The sequence below is a fragment of the Pelophylax lessonae genome (assembly GCF_965119305.1).
Source record: "Pelophylax lessonae genome assembly, chromosome: 6".
NCBI classification, from domain to species: Eukaryota; Metazoa; Chordata; class Amphibia; order Anura; family Ranidae; genus Pelophylax; species Pelophylax lessonae.
The window spans coordinates 254,620,967-254,648,651 of record NC_138773.1 but is presented as its reverse complement, the minus strand read 5'-3'; the positions used below and the strand labels follow the sequence as shown (position 1 = coordinate 254,648,651).

The 27,685-nt window shown below is 41.8% G+C and overlaps 1 protein-coding gene across 1 annotated transcript in view; it reads left to right on the top strand.

Annotated features, from left to right (window-relative positions):
* MYO3B (myosin IIIB) overlaps positions 1 to 27,685 on the top strand; it is a 597,729-nt gene that overhangs the window by 55,525 nt on the left and 514,519 nt on the right. The window contains exon 3 of the mRNA XM_082260313.1: positions 25,619 to 25,802. Within this exon, the coding sequence (XP_082116439.1) occupies positions 25,619 to 25,802 (184 nt within the window). The remainder of the gene's footprint in view (positions 1 to 25,618; positions 25,803 to 27,685) is intronic.

Genomic DNA, 27,685 nt, shown 5'->3' with positions numbered 1-27,685 from the left:
TGGAGTCCTGGAGGGAGGCGGCTACCTCCTCCTCTGTAGAGGTGCCATGCGGTCGCAGGAGGTCGTCCTGAGGGTCAGAGGAGCGGTTGAGAGGAGCTGAACCCAAAGGTCCAGGGAAGCTGACTAAGAGGGGAGACACTGGAGACCCTGGGACTGCAGTATAGTGAGTTTAGGGACTCGTGTCAAGGGGCCTGACCTGAGGGGGGGCACCCCTGCTTGTAGGACAATCAGTGGATGGGTGTCAGCGGAGGAAGAGAGAGAGGATACTAGGGAGAGTGTCCTGAAGTCAACTAGTTGTTCACCAAGTCATCTTAAGGATAAGAGACCTAATCCACATTCATCAAAATTGGCGGGAGGAATCAACAGCCTGGCTGTTCCACAACTGTAAAGAAGCAGATAAGATAGGAGTCCTCAATCACTGGGAATAGTTAAAGTCGGAGTATCCCACTATTTCCTTCTCCGATCCCCATTTTATCAAAAACAATCAAATACCCCTGGATTGATTAGCCAAGGGAAATTAAGGACCTTTCTTTACTTATGGCTGGGTGCTGGTAACCATGGGGGAACTTACAGAGTGACTATCAAGCAGTCCCTACGGGGCAGTGCTACACACTAAACATGGAAATGCAATTATTTTAGTAAAAATAAACCACTAAATACCTTTTCTCATCAGCAGTATATAGCAGTTTTGTGACTTCTATCAGTGCCTGGTAAAGCTTGTAGGAGGAATTTTCATACTGCACTGAGCTGTCCTATTAGGATCCAGGACCCCTGACCCTCTGACTGGACAGTGCTGGTTGGCCCTGTGCTGCATGAACTTTCCTAAGAAAATAAAAAACTCTCTAGCAATACACACCAAACTGAGCATGTGCAGCCTGACTCTTGTAACTCTGTCTTATACAGACATGTTATGGGGACAATGCAAGAAAAGGAGGATCAGAGAAGACAGGATAAAACAGCCTTTTTACACAATGCAGAGGATTAACCCCTTACGTTCCCCAGAGAGTATAACAAGCATGCTTTACTGCATATACAGACTGATTTTACTGATATTATTTGTTTAACCTGCAGGGTTTAATTCAAAGTAGTACCGAACAAAAATTTGCAGAGCCTTTGTATTTTGAGATATTTGTAGCAGGTGACTGTAGTGAATGACCTACAGTACTTACAGTACAAGCTTCAAACACAGGGGATCGGATGATAGGCCTCGTTCACACCAGACATATTACGAGCATTTCTGGAAGGAATGAGCTAAAATAGCAGCCTCCATAATTCTCCAATGACAGGTTCCCTTTGCAATGAAAGCATGCCTCATATTATATTACTCCAGTCCTTTTTTATTCTGATTGACCCTGACAAGTGGTATTGTTGCTGCCTGGGAGATCTTCAGACACAATCCCATATGACAGGTTTTAAATTGACTGAAGGCAAGGGCAGCCATTGCCATGGCTGGCAAGTAAATTAAACACTCTAAAGCCCCGTACACACGTACCGATCGTCGGCCGAACGATCGGCCGTCTTTTGTCCGGTGCTGTCTTGTCCGCTGAAAAGTGCAAAAGACTGCACACTAATTTTGTCCGCCAACAACAGCCGACTGCAGAAGTGATGTCATGTGATGGTTAACTTTCCCTGTGTTTTTTCTTTTCTGAGCATGCCCAGTCTTGCAAATCTGCTGTCTGTCAGCAGAATTCTGTACTGACTGGCGAACAATCGTCCGTTCTGGTGTCGGCATACAAAAATTTTAATGCTTGCACGACAGATTCTGTTCGGCCGAAAGTGCGCTGTCGGCTGTCGGAAGCATCATACTAACAAGCCGAAAATCGGCCGAACAGTCGTCGGCCGAATCTTTTCGGCCGACAATCTGCACGTGTGTACGGGCCTTAAGTGACATTTACATTTCTTAATCTCTCACAGCCTTTGCCATGACACTCAAAATTGAGCTCAGATGCATCCTGATTCCACTGATTATCCTTGGGATGTTTCTACAACTTGATTGGAGTCCATCTGTGGTGAATTCAGTTGATTGGATATGATTTGGAAAGGCACACATCTTTCTATATAAGGTCCCACAGTTAACAGTGTATGTCAGAGCACAAACCAAGCCATGAAGTCCAAGGAATTGTCTGTAGGCCTCCGAGGCAGGATTGTATCAAGGCACAGAACTGGGGGAGGGTACAGAAACATTTCTGCAGCATTGTAGGTCCCAATGAGCAAAGTGGCCTCCATTGTTCGTAAATGGAAGAAGTTTGGAACCACCAGCACTCTTCCTAGAACAGGTTGCCCAGCCAAACTGAGTGAGCAGAAGAAAGGGCCTTAGTCAGGGAGGTGACCGAGAACCTGATGGTCACTCTGACAGAGCTCCAGCGTTTCTCTGTGGAGAGAGGAGAACCTTTCAGAAGAACAAACATCTCTGCAGTACTCCACCAATCAGGCCTGTATGGTAGAGTGGCCAGATGGAAGCCACTCCTCAGTAAAAGGCACATGACAGCCCATCTAGAGTTTGCCAAAAGGCACCTGAAGCACTCCCAGACCATGAGATACAGAATTCTCTGGTCTGATGAAACAAAGATTGAACTCTTTGGCCTGAAGTGCAAATATTATGTCTGGAGGTAACCAGGCACCACTCATTACCTGGCCAATACCATCCCTACAGTGAAGCATGGTGGTAGCATCATCATGTTGTGGGGATTTTTTTCAGTGGCAGGAATTTGGAGACTAGTCAGGATCGAGGGAAAGATGAATGCAGCAATGCACAAAGACATCCGTAATGAAAACCTGTTCCAGAGCGCTCTGGACCTCAGACTGCGGCAAAGGTTCATATTCCAATAAGACAACAACCCTAAGCACACAGACAAGATAACAAAGGAGTGGCTATGGGACAACTTTGTGAATGTCCTTGAGTGGCACAGTCAGAGCCCAGACTTGAACCTGATTGAACATCTCTGGAGAGATCTGAAAATGGCTGTGTATCAACGCTTCCCATCCAATGGGAAGAATGGGAGAAACTGCCCAAAAATAGATGTGCCAAGCTTGTAGCATCATACTCAAAAAGATTTGAGGCTGTAATTGGTGCCAAAGGTGCTTCAACAAAATATTGAGCAAATGCTGTGAATACTTATGTACATGGGATTTATTTCCTTTTTTATTTTTAATACATTTGCAAAGATTTAAAACAAGCTTCTTTCACTTTCCTATTATGTGGTATTGTTTGTAGAATTTTGAGGAAAATAATAAATTTAATCAATTTTGGAAAAAACTGTAATACTGTATAACAAAATGTGGAAAAGATGAAGCGCTGTGAATACTTTCCGGATGCATTGTAATGGGGTGGATTTAGTAAAGGCAAATAGACGGTGCACTTTGCAAGTGCAGTTGCTCCAGAGCTTAGTAAATGAGGGGGAGCTCTGCTGACTTCCATCATTCAATCATGTCCAAGCAAAAATGTATGTTTTTTTTCTATTCTCCTTGCATTTGATTGGATATTCTTTGTAAAGTGAAGTTTTACCTAATTTCTTAAAGCGATAATAAAATTGTTTGTTATTCAAAAAAAAAAAAAAGTTATACTTACCTGCCCTGTGCAGTGATTTTGCACAGGGCAGCTCAGATCCTTCTCTTCTCCAGTCCCTTACCGTTGCTTCTGGCCCCTTCCTCCTGCCGGTTGCCCCCAAAGCAAACCGCTTGCTCCGGGGTCACCCAAGAAGGTGCACTCCAAAGGCGTGACTCTGTGTGGCCATTCACACATGGAGCCGTGGCTCGGCCCGCCCCTCCGTCTCCTGATTGACTCACTGGCTGTGATTGACAGCAGCAGGAGCCAATGGCTCTCACTGCTGTCAAAATCCAATCAGAAGTGCGAGTCCCCTGAGAGAGCCAAGGCTCTTGTGGACATCGCAGCATCGAGAGGGGGCTCAGGTAAGTAATAGGGGGCTGGGGGGCTGCTGCAGCACACAGAAGGTTTTTTTTTCTTGTGCCTTTACAACCACTTTAGGCTCTGGAGCAACTTGCAAAGTGCACAGTCTATTTGCTTTTAGTAAACCAACCCCAATGTTTTCTGTGTTTTTAACCATATTTAGGTTTCTATGCATTACTGTTGAGAGACTTCTGATCCAAATTGGCTATTATATTTTTACATTCCTTAACCACCTTGGCGGTAATCCCGAGCGTGACTCAGGGTTGATTTTTCATATCAGGATCGGTAACCCCGAGTCACGCTCGGGGTGGATTGCAGAGAGCGCAGCGGTGTTCTCTTACCTTATCCTGGCGATCCAGCGATGATCATTGCTGTGACCGCCAGCCGAGAGTCCCGCCGCTCCTCCGTCCTCCGTCGGTGTGATGACTTCCTAGTTCCGTTCCCTGCAGCAGCAATGCTGCATGGGAGCGGAACTAGGGAGGGAAATAAAAAAAAAAAAAAAGAAAACGTTGCACAAAACACATTTTATATTATATATGCATATATATATATATGCATATATATATATATATATATATATGCATATATATATATGCGCATATATATACCGGTATATATATATATATATATATATATATATATATATATATATATATATATATATATATATATATATGCACACACACACATATATATATATATAAAATTATATTATTGATTCAATTATATTTCATGCGTTATATATATAATATATAATATATATAATAAAATTATATTATTGATTAGATTATAATTCATGCATTATATATATATATATATATATATATATGTGTGTGTGTATATATATATATATATATATATATATATATATATACACACACACACATATATCTATATATAATATATAATGCATGAATTATAATCTAATCAATAATATAATTTTATTATATATATTATGTATTAAATAATAAAATAATATTATTGATTCGATTATAATTCACGTGTTTGTGTTTCAAATTTATCACATCTGGGATGTCTACTAGACTCTTGTTTTGGTCAGGTTTAAGTCAGTAATTACTAAGAATTGTAGGCCTATAATACATAACGCCAAATTTCCATGAAAACAATTGTATCGCTTTTGGTATGTAATTCCTGACATAATCATACCGCCAGGGAGGTTAAATATCGCATGTCTGGACCACAGCTCACTTACAGCATGCATTTATTTATATATTTATTTCCTTTAGTGAATTGACCTCAATGCCATTTTATAAAGTATTTACCAAGCATTTTTGTTTTTATTAGGTAAATACTGCATAAAGGGATAGTGAATAGACATTTTCAGCATTACATGCAATATTTGGGAAAAATGTGTCAGCTCACCTAATTTAAGGACTCCAAACTTTCTAAATAAAGGGCCGGTTTATTGTCCTTCAGACTTTGGCCAGAGTGAGTGGAAATGTTCCTGGCATCAGTGGGAGTAAACATCATCACTTTTGGTATTAGGGGGAGGAATAATGCTACATCATTGGTATCATAGGGAGAAATAGTAATCCATTATTGTTAGTGGGAGAAATGATCCCTCATTGTTAGTGTCAGTGGAAGAAATGGTTCCCCATTGTTGGTGTCAGTGGAAGAAATGGTTCCCCATTGTTGGTGTCAGTGTGAGAAATGATCCCTCATTGTTGGTGTCAGTGGAAGAAATGGTTCCCCATTGTTGGTATCAGTGGGAGAAATGATCCCTCATTGTTGGTGTCAGTGGAAGAAATGGTTCCCCATAGTTGGTGTCAGTGGGAGAAATGATACCTCATTGTTAGTGTCAGTGGGAGAAATGATCCCTCATTGTTGGTGTCAGTGGAAGAAATGGTTCCCCATTGTTGGTATCAGTGGGGAAATGATACCTCATTGTTGGTGTCAGTGGGAGAAATGGTTGCCCATTGCTGGTATCAGTGGGAGAAATGATCCCTCATTGTTGGTGTCAGTGGGAGAAATGGTTGCCCATTGTTTGTGTTAGTAGGAGAAATGATCCCTCATTGGTGTTAGTAGGAGAATGATCCCTCATTGTTGGTGTCAATGGGAGAAATGGTTCCCCATTGTTGGTGTCAGTGAGAGAAATGATCCCTCATTGTTGGTGTCAATGGGAGAAATGGTTCCCCATTGTTGGTGTCAGTGGGAGAAATGATCCCTCATTGTTGGTGTCAATGGGAGAAATGGTTCCCCATTGTTGGTGTCAGTGAGAGAAATGATCCCTCATTGTTGGTGTCAATGGGAGAAATGGTTCCCTCATTGTTGGTGTCAGTGGGAGAAATGATCCCTCATTGTTGGTGTCAGTGGGAGAAATGGTTCCCCATTGTTGGTGTCAGTGGGAGAAATAATCCCTCATTGTTGGTAATAGTAGGATAAATGATCCATCATTGTTGGTGTCAGTTGGATAAATGGTTCCCCATTGTTGGTGTCAGTGGGAGAAATAAACCCTCATTGTTGGTAATAGTAGGAGAAATGATCCCTCATTGTTGGTGTCAGTGGGAGAAATAATCCCTCATTGTTGGTGTCAGTTGGAGAAATGGTTCCCCATTGTTGGTGTTAGTGGGAGAAATGATCCCTCGTGGAAGAACAACATGCAATGGCATCTCACATATTTCTACTTTCGCAGGCTTCCATTAGGAGATGTAGGGTTACATACTTATAGAAGGCCCATGTACAAGCACCATATGTTTTACTATAAATCCCTTGTTTACTCGCCATGCTTCGTAAGCTTACCATAGTACGTAAATGATATAACTGCTCTATCATTACATAAGCGTGCTTCTGAATGATAATCAATGTAACGTTTAATATAAGTGCTGCTAACAATGACCACACCATGCAGACAATGGCTGTAAGTCATCCCAAGTCTGCTCTTAAACAGCTCTTACATTAAAAAGACTCAATAAAAAGATCAGATTCAGGACCAATTAGTGTCACATTAATCTTTCGTAGTGGTAGAGAGGTGGGGCCGTCATGGATTGAGCAGATTACAGGGACTAGACTCTGCAATGACATCCACATCTAAGTAACACATGCCTTCTTTACTTCTCGGGAAAGAGATGCTATGCTGTCTAGGTAGAGGCAGATCGATAACAAAGAGCTGTTTAACTCCCGGCAGAGTTCCAGGTCCTGTTAGTGGAGAGGAAAAAAAACACTTATAAGTAAAGAGAGAAAGTCCAGTTACTGACCACTAATGTAAGTCCTTTTCTTATTTTTTTGACCTGCTACAAGACAACCTGGAGAGGCTATCTAATGTACTTGACTGTCCCCAGACCCTGATGAGTTTGGTAGCATCTGCCATTAATTATATGCATGTTTGTGACCTAAGGCTTTAGCAGACATCAAGGGGTTGGTTTACTAAAGGGTTAATAGGCTGTTCACTTTGCAGTGAAATTTGCACTTTGCAAGGGTATGTTCCTCAGAGTTTAGTGAATGTGGTAAAATTTTACTTTGCAAGGAATACCCAATTACGTGCAAACCCCCCCCCCCCCCAAAAGAAAACAGCCATATTGGTTGCACATGATTGATTGAACTTAACAGGGCTTTACTTTGCCCTTGCATAGTGCAAGTTTAGTTAATCAACCCTAACTTGGGTTACACCAGATGTCCTGAAGAAAATTTGGCTAGCGACAATAGACAGGGGTTGGATTTGTACACGTAAGTGTCTGCTAATACATTCATATGTTTAATCTATGGAAGAGGAAAGGGAGCACCTTCAGACCCCGTTCACACTGGGGCGATCCGACTTGCCGGGGCGGCCGGCACGGACTTCATAACATTGAAGTCAATGCAGGTCGCTCCAGGCCCCCCCAAAGAAGCTCCGGACCCTTTTTCTAAGTCGGAGCGACTTGTGTCGCTCCTATTAGAACGGGTCCACAGCTTCTCTATGGCAGGCGACCTACGGCGACCTGTCAGGCAACCAGGTCGCCTGACAGGTCGCCCCAGTGTGAACGGGGTCTCATGGTTTTTGTTGACAATTGTTTAAAAAAAATATCCTATGTACACTTTGAGGTTAATTGAAGCCTACACGCAATAGTCTCAAGTCCCAACTATGACCAACTATGAGCAAAACCAATTAGAATGTCTGGGGTTGCCTAAAAGGCAAAAAGGGTATGCACTATGTAAGGAATTTTCCCCAGAGCTTAGTGAATGTGTTGTAATTTCACTTTGTAAATATACCCAATCATGTGCAAGGAAAATCATACAGCATTTTTGCTTGGACATGATTGGGTAATGAAATTCAACACAGCTTACTCTTATTAACTAAGCTCGGGGAAAATCCCCTAGAAAGGTACAACTTCAATTGCAAAGTAAACAGGCTTTGTGCTTTTCGTAGAACAACCGTTTGAGTCTGGCGCGATAAACTGAGACACTTGGTTTAATAAAGCTGATTGGTTTGATAAAGCAGATTGTGGAGTGTGAGTTTCCTTGTTGGACGCTTGGTATGCTATTAGATGGGAGGACCTTTGAAGATAGCCACCACCCACAGCCAGATGGACAGCCCCATGCTTTGAGTGTTATTCATGTATTTGTTGAGCTCATAGGTATCCACCATGCTGGCTCAAGATTGCATACCAATGGAAAGAAAACTTGTGTTGCAATTGGAATTTATTAAACGTCCATGGACTGTTTTTTTGGATTTGATTTGGATAGATTTAGGCATATTTACAACTTTTGTCAGATGTTTTTATGTTTCCCATCAGGAGAGATTTTTTGTTCTTGTTTCTACTTCACTTCTTATTCCTCAGACTTAGCAGGGAGTAAGGGGAGATTTTGCATAATTTCCTTGTCTCCCTCCATTTCTCTTTATTTATTTATTCTATATACAGTGAATGAGAATTCTAGATTAGTTATGTTCACTGCTCAAAAAAATTAAAGGAATGTTTTTGAATGAGCGTATAGCATCAAATCAATTAAACTCCCGGGATATTGATCTGGTCAGTTAAGTAGCAGAGGGAGTTGTTAATCTATTTCATCTGCTCTGCTGTTACTGAAGTTAACAACAGGTGCACTAGATGGGCAACAATGAGATGATCTCCAAATCAGGAATGCTTTTGCGGGTGGAGGCCACTGTTTTTTTTTTCCCCCTACTCGTCTTTTCTGACTGTTTTTCACTAGTTTTGCATTTGGCTAGGGTCAGTGTCACTACTGGTAGCAAGAGGTGATACCTGGACCCTATAGAGGTTGCACAGGCAGTCCAACTCTTCCAGATTGGCACATTAACACATGTCATTGCTAGAAGGTTTGCTGTGTCTCCACAGTCTCAAGAGCATAGAGGAGATTCCAGGAGACAGGCAGGAGAGCTGGACAGGGCTGTAGAAGGTCCTTAACCCATTAGCAGGCCCGGTATCTGCTACTGTGTGCAAGGAGGCACAGGATGAGCACTGCCGGAGCCCTACAAAATTACCTCCAGCAGGTCACTGGTGTGAATGTCTCTGACCAAACAATCAGAAACAGACTTTATGAGGGTGGCCCGAGGGCCCAACGTCTTCTAGAGGACCCTGTACTCATTGCCCGACACCGTGGAGCTAGATTGGCATTTGCCATTGAACTCCAAACTTAGCAGGTCCACCACTGGCGGCCTGTGCTTTTCATTGGTGAGATCAGGTTCACTCTGAGCACATGGGACAGAGGTGAAAGGGCCTGGAGAAGCCATGGAGAACGTTATGCTGTCTGTAATATCGTTCAGCATGACCGGTTTGGTGGTGGGGCAGTGATGGTCTGGGGAGGCATAGCCATGGAGGGACCCACAGATCTCTACGGCTAGACAATGGTACCCTGACTGCCATTAGGTATCAGGATGAAATCATTGGACTCATTGTCAGACCCTACGCTGGTGCAGTGGGTCCTGGATTCCTCCTGGTGCACGACAATGCCCGGCCTCATGTGGCGAGAGTATGCAGCCAGTTCCTGGAGGATGAAGGAATTGATACCATTGAATGGCGCCATGCTGGCCTGACCTAAATCCAATAGAACACTTCTGGGACATTATGTTTCGGTCCATCTGACCCTGCCAAGTTGCACCTCAGTCTGTTCAGGAGCTCAGTGATTCCCGGGTCCAGATCTGGGAGGAAATACCCCAGGACACCATCCGTTGTCCCATTAGGAGCATACCCTGACTGACATTGTCAGGCATGCATAAAAGCATGTGGGGGCCATACAAACTACTGAGTACCAATTTGAGTTACTTCAAAGACATTTCAGCAAAATGGACTAGCCTGCTGCATTATTTTTGTCTTTGAATTCAGCCCTCTGTAGGGTGATAATTTTCCATTTCCATCAAACGATGTGGCATCCTTTCATTCCTAACACATTTCCCAGTTCATATCACTATAGATATCCAGCAAAAATGTTTTCCCCATTGAGACCTGATGTGTTTTTAAAGTGTTCCTTTAATTTTTTTGAGCAGTGTATATAGAATATTTTTGTTTTGTCAACAGAAAGCCATCAGACTTCAGCTTTTATTTTACTTTGTATGGTATTTAGAAATAATAATGTTCTCAATATATTTGAATGATGACACCCTTTTGTATCATGTGAATATTTTAGTAGAAACTAATGCTAGAATGTGCCATTGGAGGCAGCATACTGCTTTATCTATATAAATGACTACTTATTAATTATACAGATCACCAAGAGATACCCATGTCCCATGGTGGCCAGAGGAGAAAAACCTAGAAAGGAAAAGTAATAACAATTTGTAAATTTTAATGTTTGGGGTTGCCCCTTTTAAGCCTATTTCCTTGTTTGACCCTGGTGCCCATGTGTGCCATTATGGTAAATACAGCCCTGCGGATAGGGAAAAAATGCAAGCATGTGCTTGGCTGCAATGGGCAACAGGTCAAATTTCCTTTAAACTAATTTGCACATATGTCACATTTTCTAAAGAACTGTAGCAAAAATAACTAAATTAATTCTATATTATGTATATGAACAATATACAATTGTAGAGTCTGGATAGTCATAAACATTCTACAAACAACAACTGCCCATCGGCAAATCAAGCAGAAAAGCAATTTGTAATGAATCGGATGTCTGACAGAGAAAAAATTACCTACACCCCAGGAGCAGTAATTTATGGAATGTTAATATATTCCAGATCTCTGTAAGAACCTCCTAGCGTTAAAAGTCTATATTCACAGCCTCAATGCAGAGAGCATTATTGTGAACAGAGAACAATACGGAAAGGCATCTATAAAGCTGACCATTGACTTTTAGAATTTTTTAGTTTGGCCTAGAGGCTGAGAAAAAAAAACAACCAATTCCTCCATCCAGGCTATACAACAGTGATGGTGAACCTTGGCACCCCAGATGTTTTGGAACTACATTTCCCATGATGCTCATGCACGCTGCAGTGTAGTTCGGCATCATGGGAAATGTAGTTCCAAAACATCTGGGGTGCCAAGGTTTGCCATCACTGCTATACAACATGGATGGAGAAAACTCTCACTGTGGTCAGGGACGCTGATAAGGCAGTACGGCCAGCCCTCCTGTACTGGGCCCAGGCCCCAACAGTTCAAAAGAACTGAGGTCCAGCTGTAATGACTTATTGCAAACACCAATCCTCTTCTGTCTCCCCCTGCAGCGCTGCCAGTTTCTCCTCTTTCCCCCTCGGACTGTACTGCAGGGGGATTGGTTCTAGCACATGCACCCATTCCAACTGCTGTCCTGGCCCCCTGTGTGCCCCCCCTGCAGTGCTGCTGGCTTCCCTCCTCTCTTGCTGGCAGCTGTTGCGGGCACAGGGGGATGTCTCTGGATAGAGAGTTGGGGAAGGGGCCAGTAAATAGATCATTTACTGGCCCCTTTCTTTCCTGAATGAACACAGTGAGCGATGGGTACCAATCACTCTTGTGTCCATTCATCACTGAAGCATAATAAACTGTGCCTACTATGCTTTAGTTTGTGAATGAGCAGGAAGCCACTGAGCGTTTTCTTTTGATTCATCTGGGCAGCTGAGGCTACAGAGAAAGGAACTGATACAATTATGTTCTCAGTCACGTTCGGCCAGGGGAAGGGGCCCTGTCAGATAGGCTGTATGGGGCCCTGTGATTTTTAACAGCAGCCCTGACTGTGGCTGTTATATTTTGACAGGCAGTCCTGTCAACTGTCAAAATACAACAGCAGCAGCAGCATCTAATTGGATGCAGTCACTGTTCAGCTGACAATCTTCTGCCTTGCTCCTTAATTTTTTTCAATCCTCGCATGATAGGCAGGAGGAGGCCAACAGGCCACATACTAGGTGCATTTCGGACTGTTCCTCAGGAATTCTTTTTTCCTCTAAAGAGTTTGTTCGGTGTAACTTTTCTAACATATTGCTCTGCTTTACACAGTGGATCTCGACACTAAAGTATATGAAAGAAGAGCTCTGTATTGCCTACAGAAAATATTCATCTTCACACACTTCTTTTCTCAGCTTTATTGGAGACAATAATCTCTTCAATACTGGGTACTTTTACCCCCTTCCTGCTCAGGCCAATTTTCAGCTTTCAGCGATGTCGCACTTTGAATGACAATTGCGAGGTCATTTCACACAAATAGAGCTTTCTTTTGGTGGTATTTTATCACTGCTGGGTTTTTATTTTTTGTTAAATAAATGAAAAAACACTGAAAATTTTGAAAAAAAAAAACACATTTTGATTTGTTTCCGTTACAAAAAATTACAGTTAAATAATCCTTCTTCATGAATTTAGGCCAAAATGTATTCTGCTACATTTCTTTGGTGAAAATAACCCAAATCCGTGTATATTATTTAGTCTGTAGGAAAATTATACAGTCCACAAACTATGGTATATATCTGAAAATCGATCAATCCTGATGTACTGAGGACCTATCTCATTTCTTGAGGAGCCAAAATGTCAGGACAGTACAGATATACCCAAATGATCCCTTTTTGGAATGTATAAAGTCCAAGGTATTTAGTAAGAGGCATGGTGGGTTTTTTAAAGTCTTCATTTTTTTGTCATATTTATTGTAAAATTAAGAAATTACATTTTTTTTTATGCGTACTGTCACCAGCGCAGTACAACGTCATCATATAGCGGGTATCGCGGTCATCAGGGACACTAACTGGTGATAGTACGAAAAAAAAAAATGATTATTAGTTTTTTTATTATATATTTTTTCTTTTTTGCAAATTTTTTAACACATTTTGACCAGAACAATATAATGTTACTATAGTAACATAGTACTACTCTGGGCTAATAATCAGTATTTTTTTTTTTCTACGCATTATGTTTGCATATAGCAATAAATTTCATTGTTATATGCAAGCATTTTTCTGAATAAAATTGATGCATTTAATTTTTTTTTTGTTGTGGTTAGCTGTGATCGGCCACAGCTGATCACACGGCACAGATGGGCCATGGGTGGCCCAGTCTATACCATGTGATCACTGTGACCAATCACAGCTAGCAACACAATTGTATACAACAGATGGCTTGAATGGAAGCCATCTATTGTTTACAACTGTCATGTGACCTGCTGTGATTGGTTACAGCGTTCACATGCTACTAGCAGTGGAGTCGGTACAGTGATCAGTCATCAGCTGTGTCCGGTGGACTGAGCCAGTGACATCATGCTGCTGCGCGGCCACGTGCAGAGCACGATCCGGAAGGACACAAATGGTGTCCACTCGGATCAACGAGAGACCAGCCCTGGTGTGATTCACCAATAGTCCGGGCGGAAACCGATTACAGCTCAGTTGAACTTTCAGTTTAAATTAGCTAGATACATTCCAATACATCAAAACAAAAGATTTTACAGTTATACTGTATTTCTTTAAAAAGCATCTGCATCCATCCTGAGTATAAAAGCCTGTTCCCAGCATGATGTAAGGAAGAACTTTCTGTGTGGAAGCAGGGGTCTCTTTGTTGAGGTTTGACACCCCCCCCCCCCGAGAAATCAGACCTATAGTTCTGAAATCAGACAGCAATGTGCAATATGTCTGGTGAATGTAGAGCTCTAGCTAAGACTAGGCAGAGGAACTGCTGCAGAGAGAGCACTGCTTCCACACAGAGAGCAAAGGTCCTTCTCTATAGTATGAGGGCAAGTGACAGGATTTTCTGCCTAGGATGTGGCTTCTTTCACACCACTGGACTGATCGGGCCCACCTGCCAGTTTTCAGGCGGACCAATCGGGCCACCCAATGATCTCTATAGAACGGCGGATGTCCGCGGACATGTGTCCACTGACACGTGCTGGGCATCCGATAAAATCTGATAAAAATAGATGTATGGCGAATCGATACATTTACTATCCATCCATCGGATTGGATTGGATGATGATCGATTGGAACAGACTGTTTCCATCCGGTGGCCCCATAGAAGAAAGCAGGCTGTGTCCGTGTCCGCTCTGCATAGTGGAGCAGACATGGACCTGTCATCCTTCTGCTAAGTGGGGATCAGCAGAAAGATCCCCCACTGAGCAGACAGATTCCGCTTGGATGGATCTGCTCCATCTGAAAGGGACCTAAAATGTATTCTAAAGCATGAATTTAGTTGATTTTAGCCCAAATTTCTGCTTTGTTTAACAAAATATGTTCTGATATAGTTCTCATTTAAGGCAATTTACATCATGATGGTGTAAATTAGGGGTGCGCTGATAACTTAAAGCTGCTACCTGAACTATACCTAGTGAAATTAATAATGAAAAATAAGGTGCGCTAAAATAATTGTGACAAAATGCACAATGTGAATTCGATATATAAATCAAACATATGATAAATATAATGGTGATCCAGTGATGCTCAAATGAGTAAATGATCAATTAAAGTCCACAAATCAAAAAGGACTTCACCAAGTGTCCCAAGGTGATAAAAATTTAAAAGATGCTGCAAAAAACTCAAACGTGCAATGACTAATATGAAACCACAAAGTCCAAAAAGTCTTCACCAAATGCTAGGAAAAGCTGAAGGTGATATTTCCAGTGCTGTGTGAATGAAGATCCCGCCACCAACAAGCTATCCTCCTTACCAAATGGAATAGGATGGAACGCAGAGAAAACTCTGATCGCTAGGTTGGGAAGGAGGAGATTTTACTAAATTACCACCCTGTGGTATGGTGCAGTAATAGCCTCTTACCAAATGGTAGATGAACCAAGCGCAGGAAATATTCAATGGATGATGCTTTTCAATAGATCAAATACCAGTAGCTGTATTCCGCTCTCACTATGAGTCCGTGCTTCTATTGGCTCTCCAAGGTGAGCATGTGTGGGCAATCATTCAATGTGGTGGCTGCATTTGTTTTCTTTTAGGCTTTTCCCCTCTGTTTTCACCTGGTAATCTGGCTAGTATTAAGAGTGCCCCTACTCTGGATGGATGAGCACAAGGAGCACCTTTGGGCCGCAGCACTGACAGTCTTCTTATGTGAATGGGGAGGATTGTGTCCTCTGTCCTGGCATCTGTGTATGTAAATCCAAAGATTAGGAAAAGATTTGCAGAGTCCACTGACTTCAGCTTTGTAGATCCAGAGCAGGTAAAAGCCTAAAAGAAAACAAATGCAGCCACCACATTGAATGATTGCCCACACATGCTCACCTTGGAGAGCCAATAGAAGCACGGACTCATAGTGAGAGCGGAATACAGCTACTGGTATTTGATCTATTGAAAAGCATCATCCATTGAATATTTCCTGCGCTTGGTTCATCTACCATTTGGTAAGAGGCTATTACTGCACCATACCACAGGGTGGTAATTTAGTGAAATCTCCTCCTTCCCAACCTAGCGATCAGAGTTTTCTCTGCGTTCCATCCTATTCCATTTGGTAAGGAGGATAGCTTGTTGGTGGCGGGATCTTCATTCACACAGCACTGGAAATATCACCTTCAGCTTTTCCTAGCATTTGGTGAAGACTTTTTTGGACTTTGTGGTTTCATATTAGTCATTGCACGTTTGAGTTTTTTGCAGCATCTTTTACATTTTTATCACCTTGGGACACTTGGTGAAGTCCTTTTTGATTTGTGGACTTTAATTGATCATTTACTCATTTGAGCATCAATGGATCACCATTATATTTATCATATGTTTGATTTATATATCGAATTCACATTGTGCATTTTGTCACTTTGATTATTTTAGCGCACCTTATTTTTCATTATTCAATTTACATCATGATATCCAGAGTTTCTAAAGCTTTTCTCAAAATCATGCTGACCACATTAGGCATATATGAGGCAGCAGGCTAGTGAGTCTTTACTCACTCACCTAGCATATTCTCTATAAGACTATAACAACAGATGGGGAATCAAGGAGTGGCACAGGCTTTATGCTGCACCACTCTTCTAAGCTGAGAAAACTGAGCAGATCTTACTCCTAATTAACAAATTGTTCTATGCTGTATCTATGAGAGACACAGTACAAAGTTTTTTTTTTTTTTTGTTTTTTTTTTTTATAAAATCTTTTTTACTGAATACATTTTTCCACTTAGATGAGGAGTCCATAGTTGCTTAGCCTGGACTTCCTGCTCCCGGGGCTGCGATGGTATACGTAGCCGCCACTCCCTCTGGTCTGTCTCTGTGTTTACATCCAGGCTGGGGGCGGGGCTGTGCTCCGACCATCAGCGCCATGTACAGCGGGCAAGCTGCGCTGCATCTAGTTGATGCCGCGTTGCCATGGTCGCTGATTTTCAATCTGCGTTCGGAGGCGGCGTCGTCCGACCTACATCCGGTCCTCTGACCGGATGTGGGAGGTCTCTGTTCCGCCCCCATATATTTCCGACGCTAACATGGCGTTGGCGTGGATCACATCCATGCTCTGGGACCTGCAGGCTGCGCATGATTTTATCTCTTATCTCTACACTGGACTTCGGGTATCTGTTTATAGATCCTTTTTGCGGTAACTAAGCCCACTATCTGCCTATACAACTCTTATTCTTATTGCATTAACCGTTTTTGTTGCTTTGGCAGGATTTAATATACAGTTAGGACATCTTTGTGCTTTATTAGAATCTCTACATTCACTATCGGTTCCAATCTTTATTTCTCTCCACACTGGACTTCGGTGACTCTCTGCACATGCTATTCATAGCACTCCAATCTATTTCTTCAGTAAAATACACAGAATTTTTCTTGCGGTTCTGGGACTATCCACTTCTACTTTCCATACTCCCATGTATTCAAATATCCCCTTTCACTCATTTTTTTTTTTTTTTTTTTTTTTCACCTTATTTTTCCTCCACATCGCACCCTGGCGATTATATTAGATGTGGGTTTATTGGGCTCACTAATTGCCTACACCATAATTTTATTGACATGTACTTTGTCTTTGACATGTGCTATATGGTGGTCTTTTAATTTAACTTGACCTTATCTTATCTTCTACTTATATCTTCTGCAACATATCAGATTTCTGCACTTAATATTACTCTTCTTTGCCGGTATTCCCTACCTTTAGATTATTATTCCTTTCTACCACTCTATCTGGCACCATTTCTAACTGGTTCGTTCCCCGATTATTTATTCTGTTTATTCCACTCCTTTTCTTATTATCTCATAACAGAGATCTCTTTAGCTGGTTTGTTCCTTTGTTCTTATTTCTGAACAGAGTTTTTCCTATCTGGCAAATATATATTTTGTTTTTTTTTTTTTTTCTCCATGAACATCAGTCTCTTGTCTGATAAGAAAGTTTATAATCAATATGTAGTTAATACAGTATACTTAATATATATGTTTTCAGATTTCCTTGACTTCGAAGCATCTATTATGTCAATCTTTGTTGTGAGAAAAATTCACATATCAACTCAATGTTTTCCTATCTCCATCTCGGGTCTAAACATTCCTGCTGCTTTTCCCATTTCATCGGATGTTGTCCATGCCTCAGCCCCGGGTCAGGCTTTTCCCGACTCAGCCTCAGACCTCCTCTGTAAGCGGATTGCTTTGGAAGTATAACACCACCCAAGGTAGTGTTCATTCCATGCTATTTTATATATTGATCCTTTTTTCTTTTCCCCTTTTTTATTTATATATTTTGATATAATATATATCCATTTTTTCAGATACACAATCAATATATATATCTTTTATGCTCCTGATGAGTGGACGTAGATCCACGAAACACGTCGAGCCTACAAGCATTTTAATCAGCAAAATTTACCCATACTCTCGTTACTCTAAAAAATCTGTATACTTACTAAGAATCCAATCTTATATTAAATCTGTTTTTCATATAATATTTTTCATGGATTTAATACTAATGTACTTACCCTGAATTATATGTTGTGTATATATGATTTGATATGTGTATTTGTATATGTCTTATTCTCGACTATGATTGTTAAATTGAATGATTAATTGTGTCAACGTCCTACGGGTCCCCATTTTCTGGGTTATATTAAATTTTGTATAACAAATTTGATATGTTTTAAAGACTGTGTACCCATGTAAGGAAAATAATTTTTTGTTGTCACAATAAATATGTTATTTATTAATATTAATTCTAGATATGCTATTATTATATATATCTGGTTATATACCCATTATATGAATATTTTTATCGAAACTTACACCTGCCATGCTCTTTAGAATCAATTATTTATTTAATTTCCTATTGTCATGCCAACAGATTCCCATTATTTGGGATCTTACAGGCTATTTATACTCATTTAAAATACCATATGTCCAGCTGCACTCATTTAAAGTCCCACATTCCTTTTCTTGTTGTTCAATACCACTAGGGATGGAGACAGCTGGACATTTTTTCAACGACTTTTTGTGGCAGATCTATTCCCCAATTTTTGCCCCACAGTACAAAGTGCAGTTCAGCTCTATCTGTCCATCATCCCCCACTGAGCATAGATGGGGATGAGGAGTAAAGCTGGTAGTACTGCAAATTTTGCTTGTGCAGTATAATTACTGCGTGGACAGAGTGGTATGTGAGCTGTGTGCAAACAGTTCAGGTCCCAAATGCCAGGTTCAGTATGGCAGGGAGCTGCAGCAGTTTTCTGTATTGAAAACTGCCACAATTCCTTTATAATATACAGTAGGTGCACACCCTGCACCAGTTTCTATTTCACTCTGCAATAAAAAAAAAAAGTGGCACAGGTGTTATAGATAGTCCTAAAACAGGCCAGTCTGCTTTGTTCATGTGGTGCATGCCACATCCAGCACTTTCTAGCTCCATTATTGGTGCAGAAAGCTTAGATAGTTTCATCCCCAAGAGGTGTACCTAAAAATGTAGGCTTTTCTTCCACTTTAACTCTCCTTATAGCTACTTTCCATGGTCGCGTCAAGGATTTCTCCTGCACTGCACCTGTTCTGTGGAATTTTTCTTCATAGCGGAGTGCCCTTTTACTCACCATGTTTAGATGGAGGCACAGGCTACTTCAACTTCATTTCTAATTACTCCCTGGGTTTATAGACATGCCCAGGGAGTACAAACTTATCAGCTTCCCTCTCCCAGCAACTCAGAGAGGTCACTGCTGATGAGATTGAGGTAGCTGAGCAAGTTAGCTACAGCCGTTAAGAGACTGGGCAGGAGTTTAAGTTTAGCACACAGTTTCTCCAGAAGATCCAGCTACTGCTGGGAGCACCTTCCCGATTGCTACCAGAGTACTCCAATTCCATTGGGGTGGCCCATTCTACTTGAGCCTAGAATTAGTCCAGCTGTTTATGTCTTCAAAACTGTTTTACTGAAATAGATATTCTAACTGTAGCGCTACCCCCATGAGGGCTGCTTAAAGGATCTGTGTCCCACTGGTTGCCCTGACCTTGCAAGTCCTCCGGCACCTCTGACACTCTGGGTTTCTACATTCTTGTGGTAACAAAAGTGCTTAAAAACACAGGCAGCCAAATAAAGCAGTTGAATCTTATTTACTGAAAGATTAATAGCAATGACATTCAGCAACATAAACTCATTAACTGCAGGGAATTCACTACAAAAAATAACCCTGAAAGCTGAAACAGTCAAATCATTGATAGCTAATTACAGTATAATATCAACGCTTACACAGAACCAAGAAACTCTGATTGGATTGAACTGTATGGATACAGACAGAAAAAGGGCAGAGGAATGACAATATTCACATCAGACCACTCCCTCCAGTCCCCTGACACCACAGTATAAGTCCAGTACTTGGTTTAATTCAAATAATATGACCCTTAAGACTTCATACACGCTCCTTTAGTAGATAGAGTCCTGGGTGGAAGTATGGGCCCTTATGGCAGCAATGGCTTTTTATCCTTTGTGGGGGAGAGGGGGGGGGGGTATATTGTAGTCTCTCTGCATCTTCAGCTAGCTCTTTGGTGGTGTATTTGAAGTATCCTGACAAGCAAAGTGCTGTAAAGTATGCTTGTGATGGATAAACACTGTCGCTGCTTAGCAAAAGGGTAAGTGTAGCACAAAGTTCTTCTACACGTTTAGTCAGGGATGCAATACAATGGTGTCTGCATGGAGTGTCCTTTGTTATAATAAGATGTTCAAGTGCCCGCTCACCAATCCCAGCGACCTTCTTTATTGAAGAATGGTGTGAAGGATCCACAGCCGGTCTCAAAGGAAAAGCGCTCGAGACGCAATGTGCCGCAGCCTAGCTGGATCTGGCGTGGATGTGATGGCAATGGCCTCCAGGCTGCTGCTGAATGACCAGAAGTGACTGGCAGTGGATGCTCCCACACCCGCTCGCGATAACTCTTTCTCCCTGTTGCACAGGCTGCAACTCAGCCACAGCACGAGTCACTGCTTGCAGATCCAGGCCGTGTTTCCAAGAGACCGATTCTGTACCCACACAGGCTTTTTATTACCTCTCCCAGCATTCTGTTCTAATTCTGTTCAAGCGGCTGGGATTTGTAGTCCATAATAGTCCAACTGAATATAAATCTTGGCTCTTTGGACTACATGTCCCAAGATGCTTTTAGTTCTCATTCACTCTGCTTCAGGATAAGATGACATAGATTTGGGCACCAGGAGAAACAGTACCAATGCTGCATAGTGTCTCCTGAATATGCAGGCTTAATTAGCCAGCTCCTGCCTACATAACTATTCTTAAAAATTTGGATTAAAAATAAGTAGGGATATGCACAGGTCAACAGAAGATGTTGTGGTACTCAACTAATGAAAAATTGGCTGGCGCCAAATGTGATCAAACCAAACATTTTAGGAAGATTTGGAACCCTTGAATTTCAAATTATCTAGGATGGAATTTTAGTGATCCGACATTGGAGGTTCTCCTCAGTTTTTTCTAGCAAGACCAGATGCCTCCAATATAGCTATATGCAGTCCCTCATACTGAGGGATTTGAAATTTGGCCAGTTCAGCAGGTAATTTTGATCCATGTATGGGCAGGGTGGTTGTACAGAAGATGATCTACTGATCGACTTCTGTAAAACTGCCCCGTTGGATCTTTCCTGCTCAATCAGCACGGCTGGCTATAGCCGGCAGCACCGATCAGTGTATTCTGATGATGGGGAAGCCTCCTTATTGTCAGAATACAATAGCTCAGTGGGGAGGATTCCCCCCATCCACATTGAGTGTGTGGATGGGGGAATCAAGGCATGTATGGCCAGCCATTGGTGTGCGCAGTCTATTGCATTAGTGTGCACCCTAGAGCACAAACACATGTGTGTATATCAGCAGAGCAGTGGTCGGTGTCAGTAGTGAAATATCAAGGATCCAAACAGAGAGAAAGGGACTGAGGACAGAGCTTTGGGCTTTTCTTCCATTTTAGGGGGTTGTAGATCTATAACAGGTCAGATGACATGGATTGAGCGGTTGACTTGGCACACATAAAATAAACAGAATAACGTGCTATAGATCTATGAAAGTCTTATTCTAATTCTCTACCTTTCAGTTGCCACTCTACTGGAGAATTTAAATGAAGCTTGTGATTGGTTGATACGGGAAACGCAGTTCTTTCAAACACTTACATATATGAAGCTTGGTGTCTGTATCTGTATTCATAGCTGCCTTCTGCATACTCTGGCTCAAAGTATAAGGAAAATATTATCACATTATTGCCTTATGACTGGAGACTCACAGCAGAAAATGACAGATCCCCAGTGTCTGGTTTGTAGAAATAACAACTCTTGGCTACTGTGATATAATGGTAATCATTAGACTGGCCACATCAATGAAAACTATGGCCAGCTAAATCCTTTCCCAAGAGGTCACATATGCTGAAACCGTATTATACAAAGTGATGTCAGGGACTTGTTTGGAAGGCTGTCACATTTGCTGTTATAGATTTTTCAGCTGAGAAGATTCACACTTACACTGCTGATGCATTGATGTTCTGATCACACTGACATTGTACTGTATGTGAGGAATTTATCGACCTTCATTTCATCTTTTCTTATCACCAAGATCATGGGAAAATGCTGTTCTCACTTCTGCAAACAGCAGTAGTTAGCACTGATGTGTTTCTAATGTGCCCCAATTGATCAGATCTTAAAGGGAACCCATGGGGATACAAACATAGAAGCCTCTATTGCTGAATTGGATTTTAAAGGTGCAGGCTTTAGGGGCATGTCATCATGATCTTTGCTTCACTACCTAGTGAACCACTGACCTTGACTAAGAAGGCGAGATATTAAAGTGTATGTAAACTCTAACAATATTGTCACACTTACCCCTAGCACAGGTGGTCAGACACTATAGCTGACTTCTGTGTTCTTCACCTATAGCAGCCCCCTTTTCCATAGGGCAAGCAGGCCTAATGGTACTCGGTTGCCCCCAGGTCTTATACACCATGCTACAGTGCCTGACCACCACGCAGGGGTAGGCGCAAACTGAGCACAGCAAACAGTTACTTCCAGTTTACAGACAGGCAGAGTGGTTCAATGACAGTCCAGGTACAAGGCAGGCAAGAAAGTTCATAATAGTAAGTGCCAAATCCGTAGTAAAAAAGGCAGGCAGAGTTCAGAGAATAGACCAAGTTCCTATCCTAGGGAATCCAAAACTAACAGACAGGTCAGACAAACAAGGAGCTTGGAGCATATGATACAAACACTATCGCAAGCATGAGACTGCAGGCTTGACTGGCTTAAATCAGGTTTGGTCTCCACCCAGAGACTGACTACATCAATTACCTTGCAGGTGGACATGCAGACAAGGAGAATGCATCACAGCCAAAACCAGGATCCTGAAATGAAACCAGCAGCTATCAATGAGCAGGAGTGCTATACGTTCCTGAAAAATTAACTCCAAAAGTGTTTTGTTATGTTTGTTTAGAACAGCCTTTCTCAAGCTTTGTAACATTAAGGAACCCTTAAAATCACTTTCTGGGCTCATGGAACACCTGCTAATAATTAGTATATCCACAGCTCACAGTACATTGGTGTGGTTGTCACTTAGAAGAATTTGCTTTACATTTTTGGTCATTGGGAAGAATCTTTCCTTACAGATAGCAAAAAAGATCATTTGTGTCAGAGGAAAATTTTTTAAGAGGCAGAAGTTACTCATTGCTCTAGAAATCCCTAGCATTCTCTGGTAGGGTTCCATGGGACTCTCTGCACAATTTCTGTGCTATACCAAAGACCCTATTTAGTTCTCCAAGTTCTTATCCTGAAGTACAGACACTTGTATTTTGCAGAGATCTGAGAGTAGGAGTGGTTGAGTAGTTAGCAAAAAGACACTGGGAAGGGCTGACAACAATTAGTCCACAAAAATACCGTGTGGTGTTGTTGTGTACTGGGAACCATGTGAAGGGCTGCATGTCCTTTATGTGTATGGCTAATCAAGTAGTGGGGGAGCATGTGTACCGTTTACCCATTCCTACCACAACATAAGGTGGTCCCATAGACCTAACAGGGCATTTTGGATATGATATCTTCCTTGGGATATCCCTTGGAACGTGTCAATGCACAAGCACAACCTGGGAGGAGGTAGTCCAGTCCTTAGGCCTTACAGCAATTGACTACAATATCAGCCTCATCCAGCACATCTTTACGTTGGGAGAAGGAGAAAACCAAACAAAACTAAAGCGTATTTTTTGGGCCCGTCTTGGGGTGAAGTCTGTTGATCACCTGTATGTCCGGGGAACCTTCCGGTCCTTTGCGGACATGCAGTCCACTTTTGCTGTACCATCTACGGCTCATTTTCGCTACCTCCAGCTGAGACATGCGGCGGCTGCGCAGTTCGGCCTCCGGGATGTCTCGCTGGAGCCATCTCCCTTGGAATATCTCCTCTCTGACTCTTCACATGAGAAACTGGTCTCCACATATTATCGTAGGCTTTTGCATTCTAAGTCTAAGCGCTTGGCGGTGGTTGAGTCCCAGTGGCGTGAAAACGTCCTGGACTTGACGGAGGAGGTTTGGCATGACGTCCTTCCTGAACAAATCCCGGTTGTAATTTCCTCCAGGGATAGAGTCATACAATTAAAATTCCTGTATAGGGCTTACTACACTCCCCTGTTCCTTCATAAAATTGGTACATTATCCTCCCCTCTCTGCTCTAAGTGCTCTGATGGTGTGGGATCCTTCTTTCACATGTTTTGGGAATGTCCCCCTGTCCGTGCCTTTTGGTCAGGGGTGACGGCCTTTATAACTGATATCTCTCAATTGTCCAATGTCTGTAACCCCCTTCGTTGTCTCCTAGGATATGTGGATGATGAGGATGCTCCGGCTCGCACGAAACTATTTCTGCGTTTGCTCTTTTTCTATGCTAGGAAAGCTATTGCTCTCCGTTGGAAATCTTCCACACCCCCTGACGTTCCATTTTGGATCTCTATTGTTAATCAGGCTCTGCCTCTGTATAAACTGACGTATGAGGCCAGAGGATGTCCGAAGAAATTCAATAAAATCTGGTCCTTCTGGGTAGACTCTGATCTTACTGCCTCCTCGGTGTCTGACGCCTCCTAGGCGATGTCTACAGTGCCCTTTTTTTGCTCCGCATGTGTCGTTATATATTGCTTATAATAATGTGTTACCCCCCCTTTTACCACGATTACTGGGTATTCTCTGTACTGTGGTTTTATTTTGTTAGATGATTGGAGAGGATGCTTTGTATGTTCTGTATCCTCTCTTTTATGTTACACTGCCATTTTTCTTTTGGTTTACTGTGTTTTGTTTGTTTAATAAAAAACCTTTAAAAAAAAACAAAACTAAAGCCTTTTAAAGTAATTGTAAACCCTTTATTTTTTATTTTTTTATTTTATTTTTTTACAAACATGCCATATTTACCTGCTCTGTGCAATGGTTTTATTTTTAGGGGTTTTGCCTGACTCCTGTATCCCATACATAGGGGCTCCTATTAACCCCAAACGTTCTTTATCTTTCCTCCTATGCATTACTCATAAGAGGAATCTCTGAGGGATAGAGCCTCACATCCTTCACTCTTGTAGCTTGGTCCTTCAGAAACTTTTTATAACAATTTAATGGAAAAGAAAATACTTCAATTGCACTCACAGCATACTGCTCTCTCTTTATTGTATTTAGAAACTCTGCCAAAGTTAAAAACATTTAAAAGCTGTCTGGCCTTGTTGCCATTTGATGAGTGGCATACATTCTTTCTCAAAGGCAAATGGATAACCCCACTGCAAGGTCTACCCCTTTTCATCAATAAAGGTGTGTTTTCTAAATTAGCCCTTTCCCAGCAGTGGGGTCTTCACATGACAACCCTGGGCAGGCTCCTGAGCGATCATTTATATAGAGCACTACTTCCCAAGATGCTCCAAAAGGGGTATTTACCTTTAAAAAGTACATGTGAGGATAAAGCCCAGGCTTTAATATCAATGTATTAAAAAAATATGTTTTTGGTTTCAGGAAGTCATTATTTGGGCTGTTCCCTTATAATCCAAATATGATTGGACTAGAATCACTTGCTGACCCCTCAGACACCTGGGAAATTATTGACACTATTGGAAAAGGTACATACGGAAAGGTTTATAAAGTCAGTAACAAGAAAGATGGCAGCCTGGCCGCTGTGAAGATCTTGGATCCAATAAGTGTAAGTTTACAGCATTCATCTTTATCTTGACATTATACTATATTCATCTATGTTACATTATTGTTCTACAGATAACGGTAAGAGTAATGCCTCGTACACACGCACCGATTGTTGGCCGTAAATTTTCGGCCAACGTCCGATCGGCCGATTGTCGGCTTGTTAGTATGATGCTTCCGACAACCGACTGCGACTTTTCGGCCAAACAAAATCTGGTGTGCATGCTATAAAATTTTTGTTGGCCGTCAACAGAACGGCCGATTGTTCGTCAGTCAGTACAGATTTCGGCCGACAAAAATCAGATGAGCAAGAATGGGCATGCTCAGAGAAGAAAAAGCACACGGAAAGTAAACCATCACGTGACATCACTTCTGAAGTTGGTTGTTGTTGGCCGAAAAAATGAGTGTGCAGTCTAGAGCACATTTCAACCAACGCAACAACACTGGACAAAAGTCGGCCGATCGGTCGGCCAACAATCGGTGCGTGTGCACGAGGCATAAGAATAAACATTATTTGTAATACGATGACCACAAAAAAGACATCATATTCCATCTTACCTGTTAAGTTCCAACTATGTAGAAGATGATTGGCCAGAAGGGTTCTGGTTGATTCAAAACCTATGCAAGCAGTGCATGGCTTTCTAACTAGAAAGTCCAGCATGCTCTGCAAACTAATCATTTTTCTTTTTAAACCAATATAAACAATTCCTGAGCAGACAAACCATGGAAATCACGTGCCATGCCAGTTCACAGTGATCCACAATTATACTTTTAAGCAAACAAACACAGTGTGGAAAAGTGACACAGAGGTAAACAGGCATGGCATGCAATTCATTAGAGTATAGTATATGGTATAAAAAAAAAGTGCAGCGCTAGAAGTGAATAACTCAAATAATGTTGCTTGAATAAGCACGTATATAAATGTCCAAAGAAAAACCAAGAGAAAAGTTAAAAAAATTGCAGTAGTCCCACAGCCATGTTGATTAGTCAGAATCCTATGAGAACCCAGTGACACCTCACACGCTTAGATCCTGTTTACCAGATAGCCAGTGACCCCCTATCAGAGTGGTCAATCTGTGTGTATTCCAGCTTACCAGCATAAAGAATCAAGTGATCACCCCCCAGCATAAAGCACCATCCGGTATACGGCACAGCCTGAGGTGGTGGTCAATGGGGCAAATTCCAAACCCTCCAAAGCTTCAGATAGGTTCAGATGGATAAAACAAAGATGGCCACAATAGTGTAATAGTGTTTAAAAGCAACTATTTAATAAACTCACACATTCTCAGGTAAGTATAAGCATGTAGCGGCATTACAGAACTGCACTTTTTATACTATATTGTTTATGTGTTAATGTATCTTGCCACAGTGCACAGCAGCTTTTTCTCTATTACATTGTATCTGGCGCAGATTTATTGATATATTTTTTTCTAAATGCATTAGAGTAGCCTTTGCAACACTAGGTCAATAGGGGAAAGACCAGGAGTATTTAACCAACCCTCCCATACCTTCTCAAATTTGGCAGGACGCTCAAGGCACAGGTGTACCCCATACAGTGTATCCATTCCTTGGAAGTTGGAGGATTATCAGACTTCTAGTACTGCAAGATACGTTTACAGTCTTGGAATAAGGTCATTTATACAGCCTCTCTAGTATGATCTTGTGGAGCGATTCCATCCAAAATACCCAAAGCACGCTGCCTAGGGTCTAATGGAACTGCAGTGTGGAAGGCTCCGTTGATCGGGTCAACAATCTGGGTCCAATATCTATGAAGTTTCGGACACCTCAATAGCATGTGGATCAGATCTCCATAATCCCTACGACACTTACTACAAATAGGATCTAGTAATAAACCCATTTTATGGAGCTTAGAGTCAGTGTAGTCAA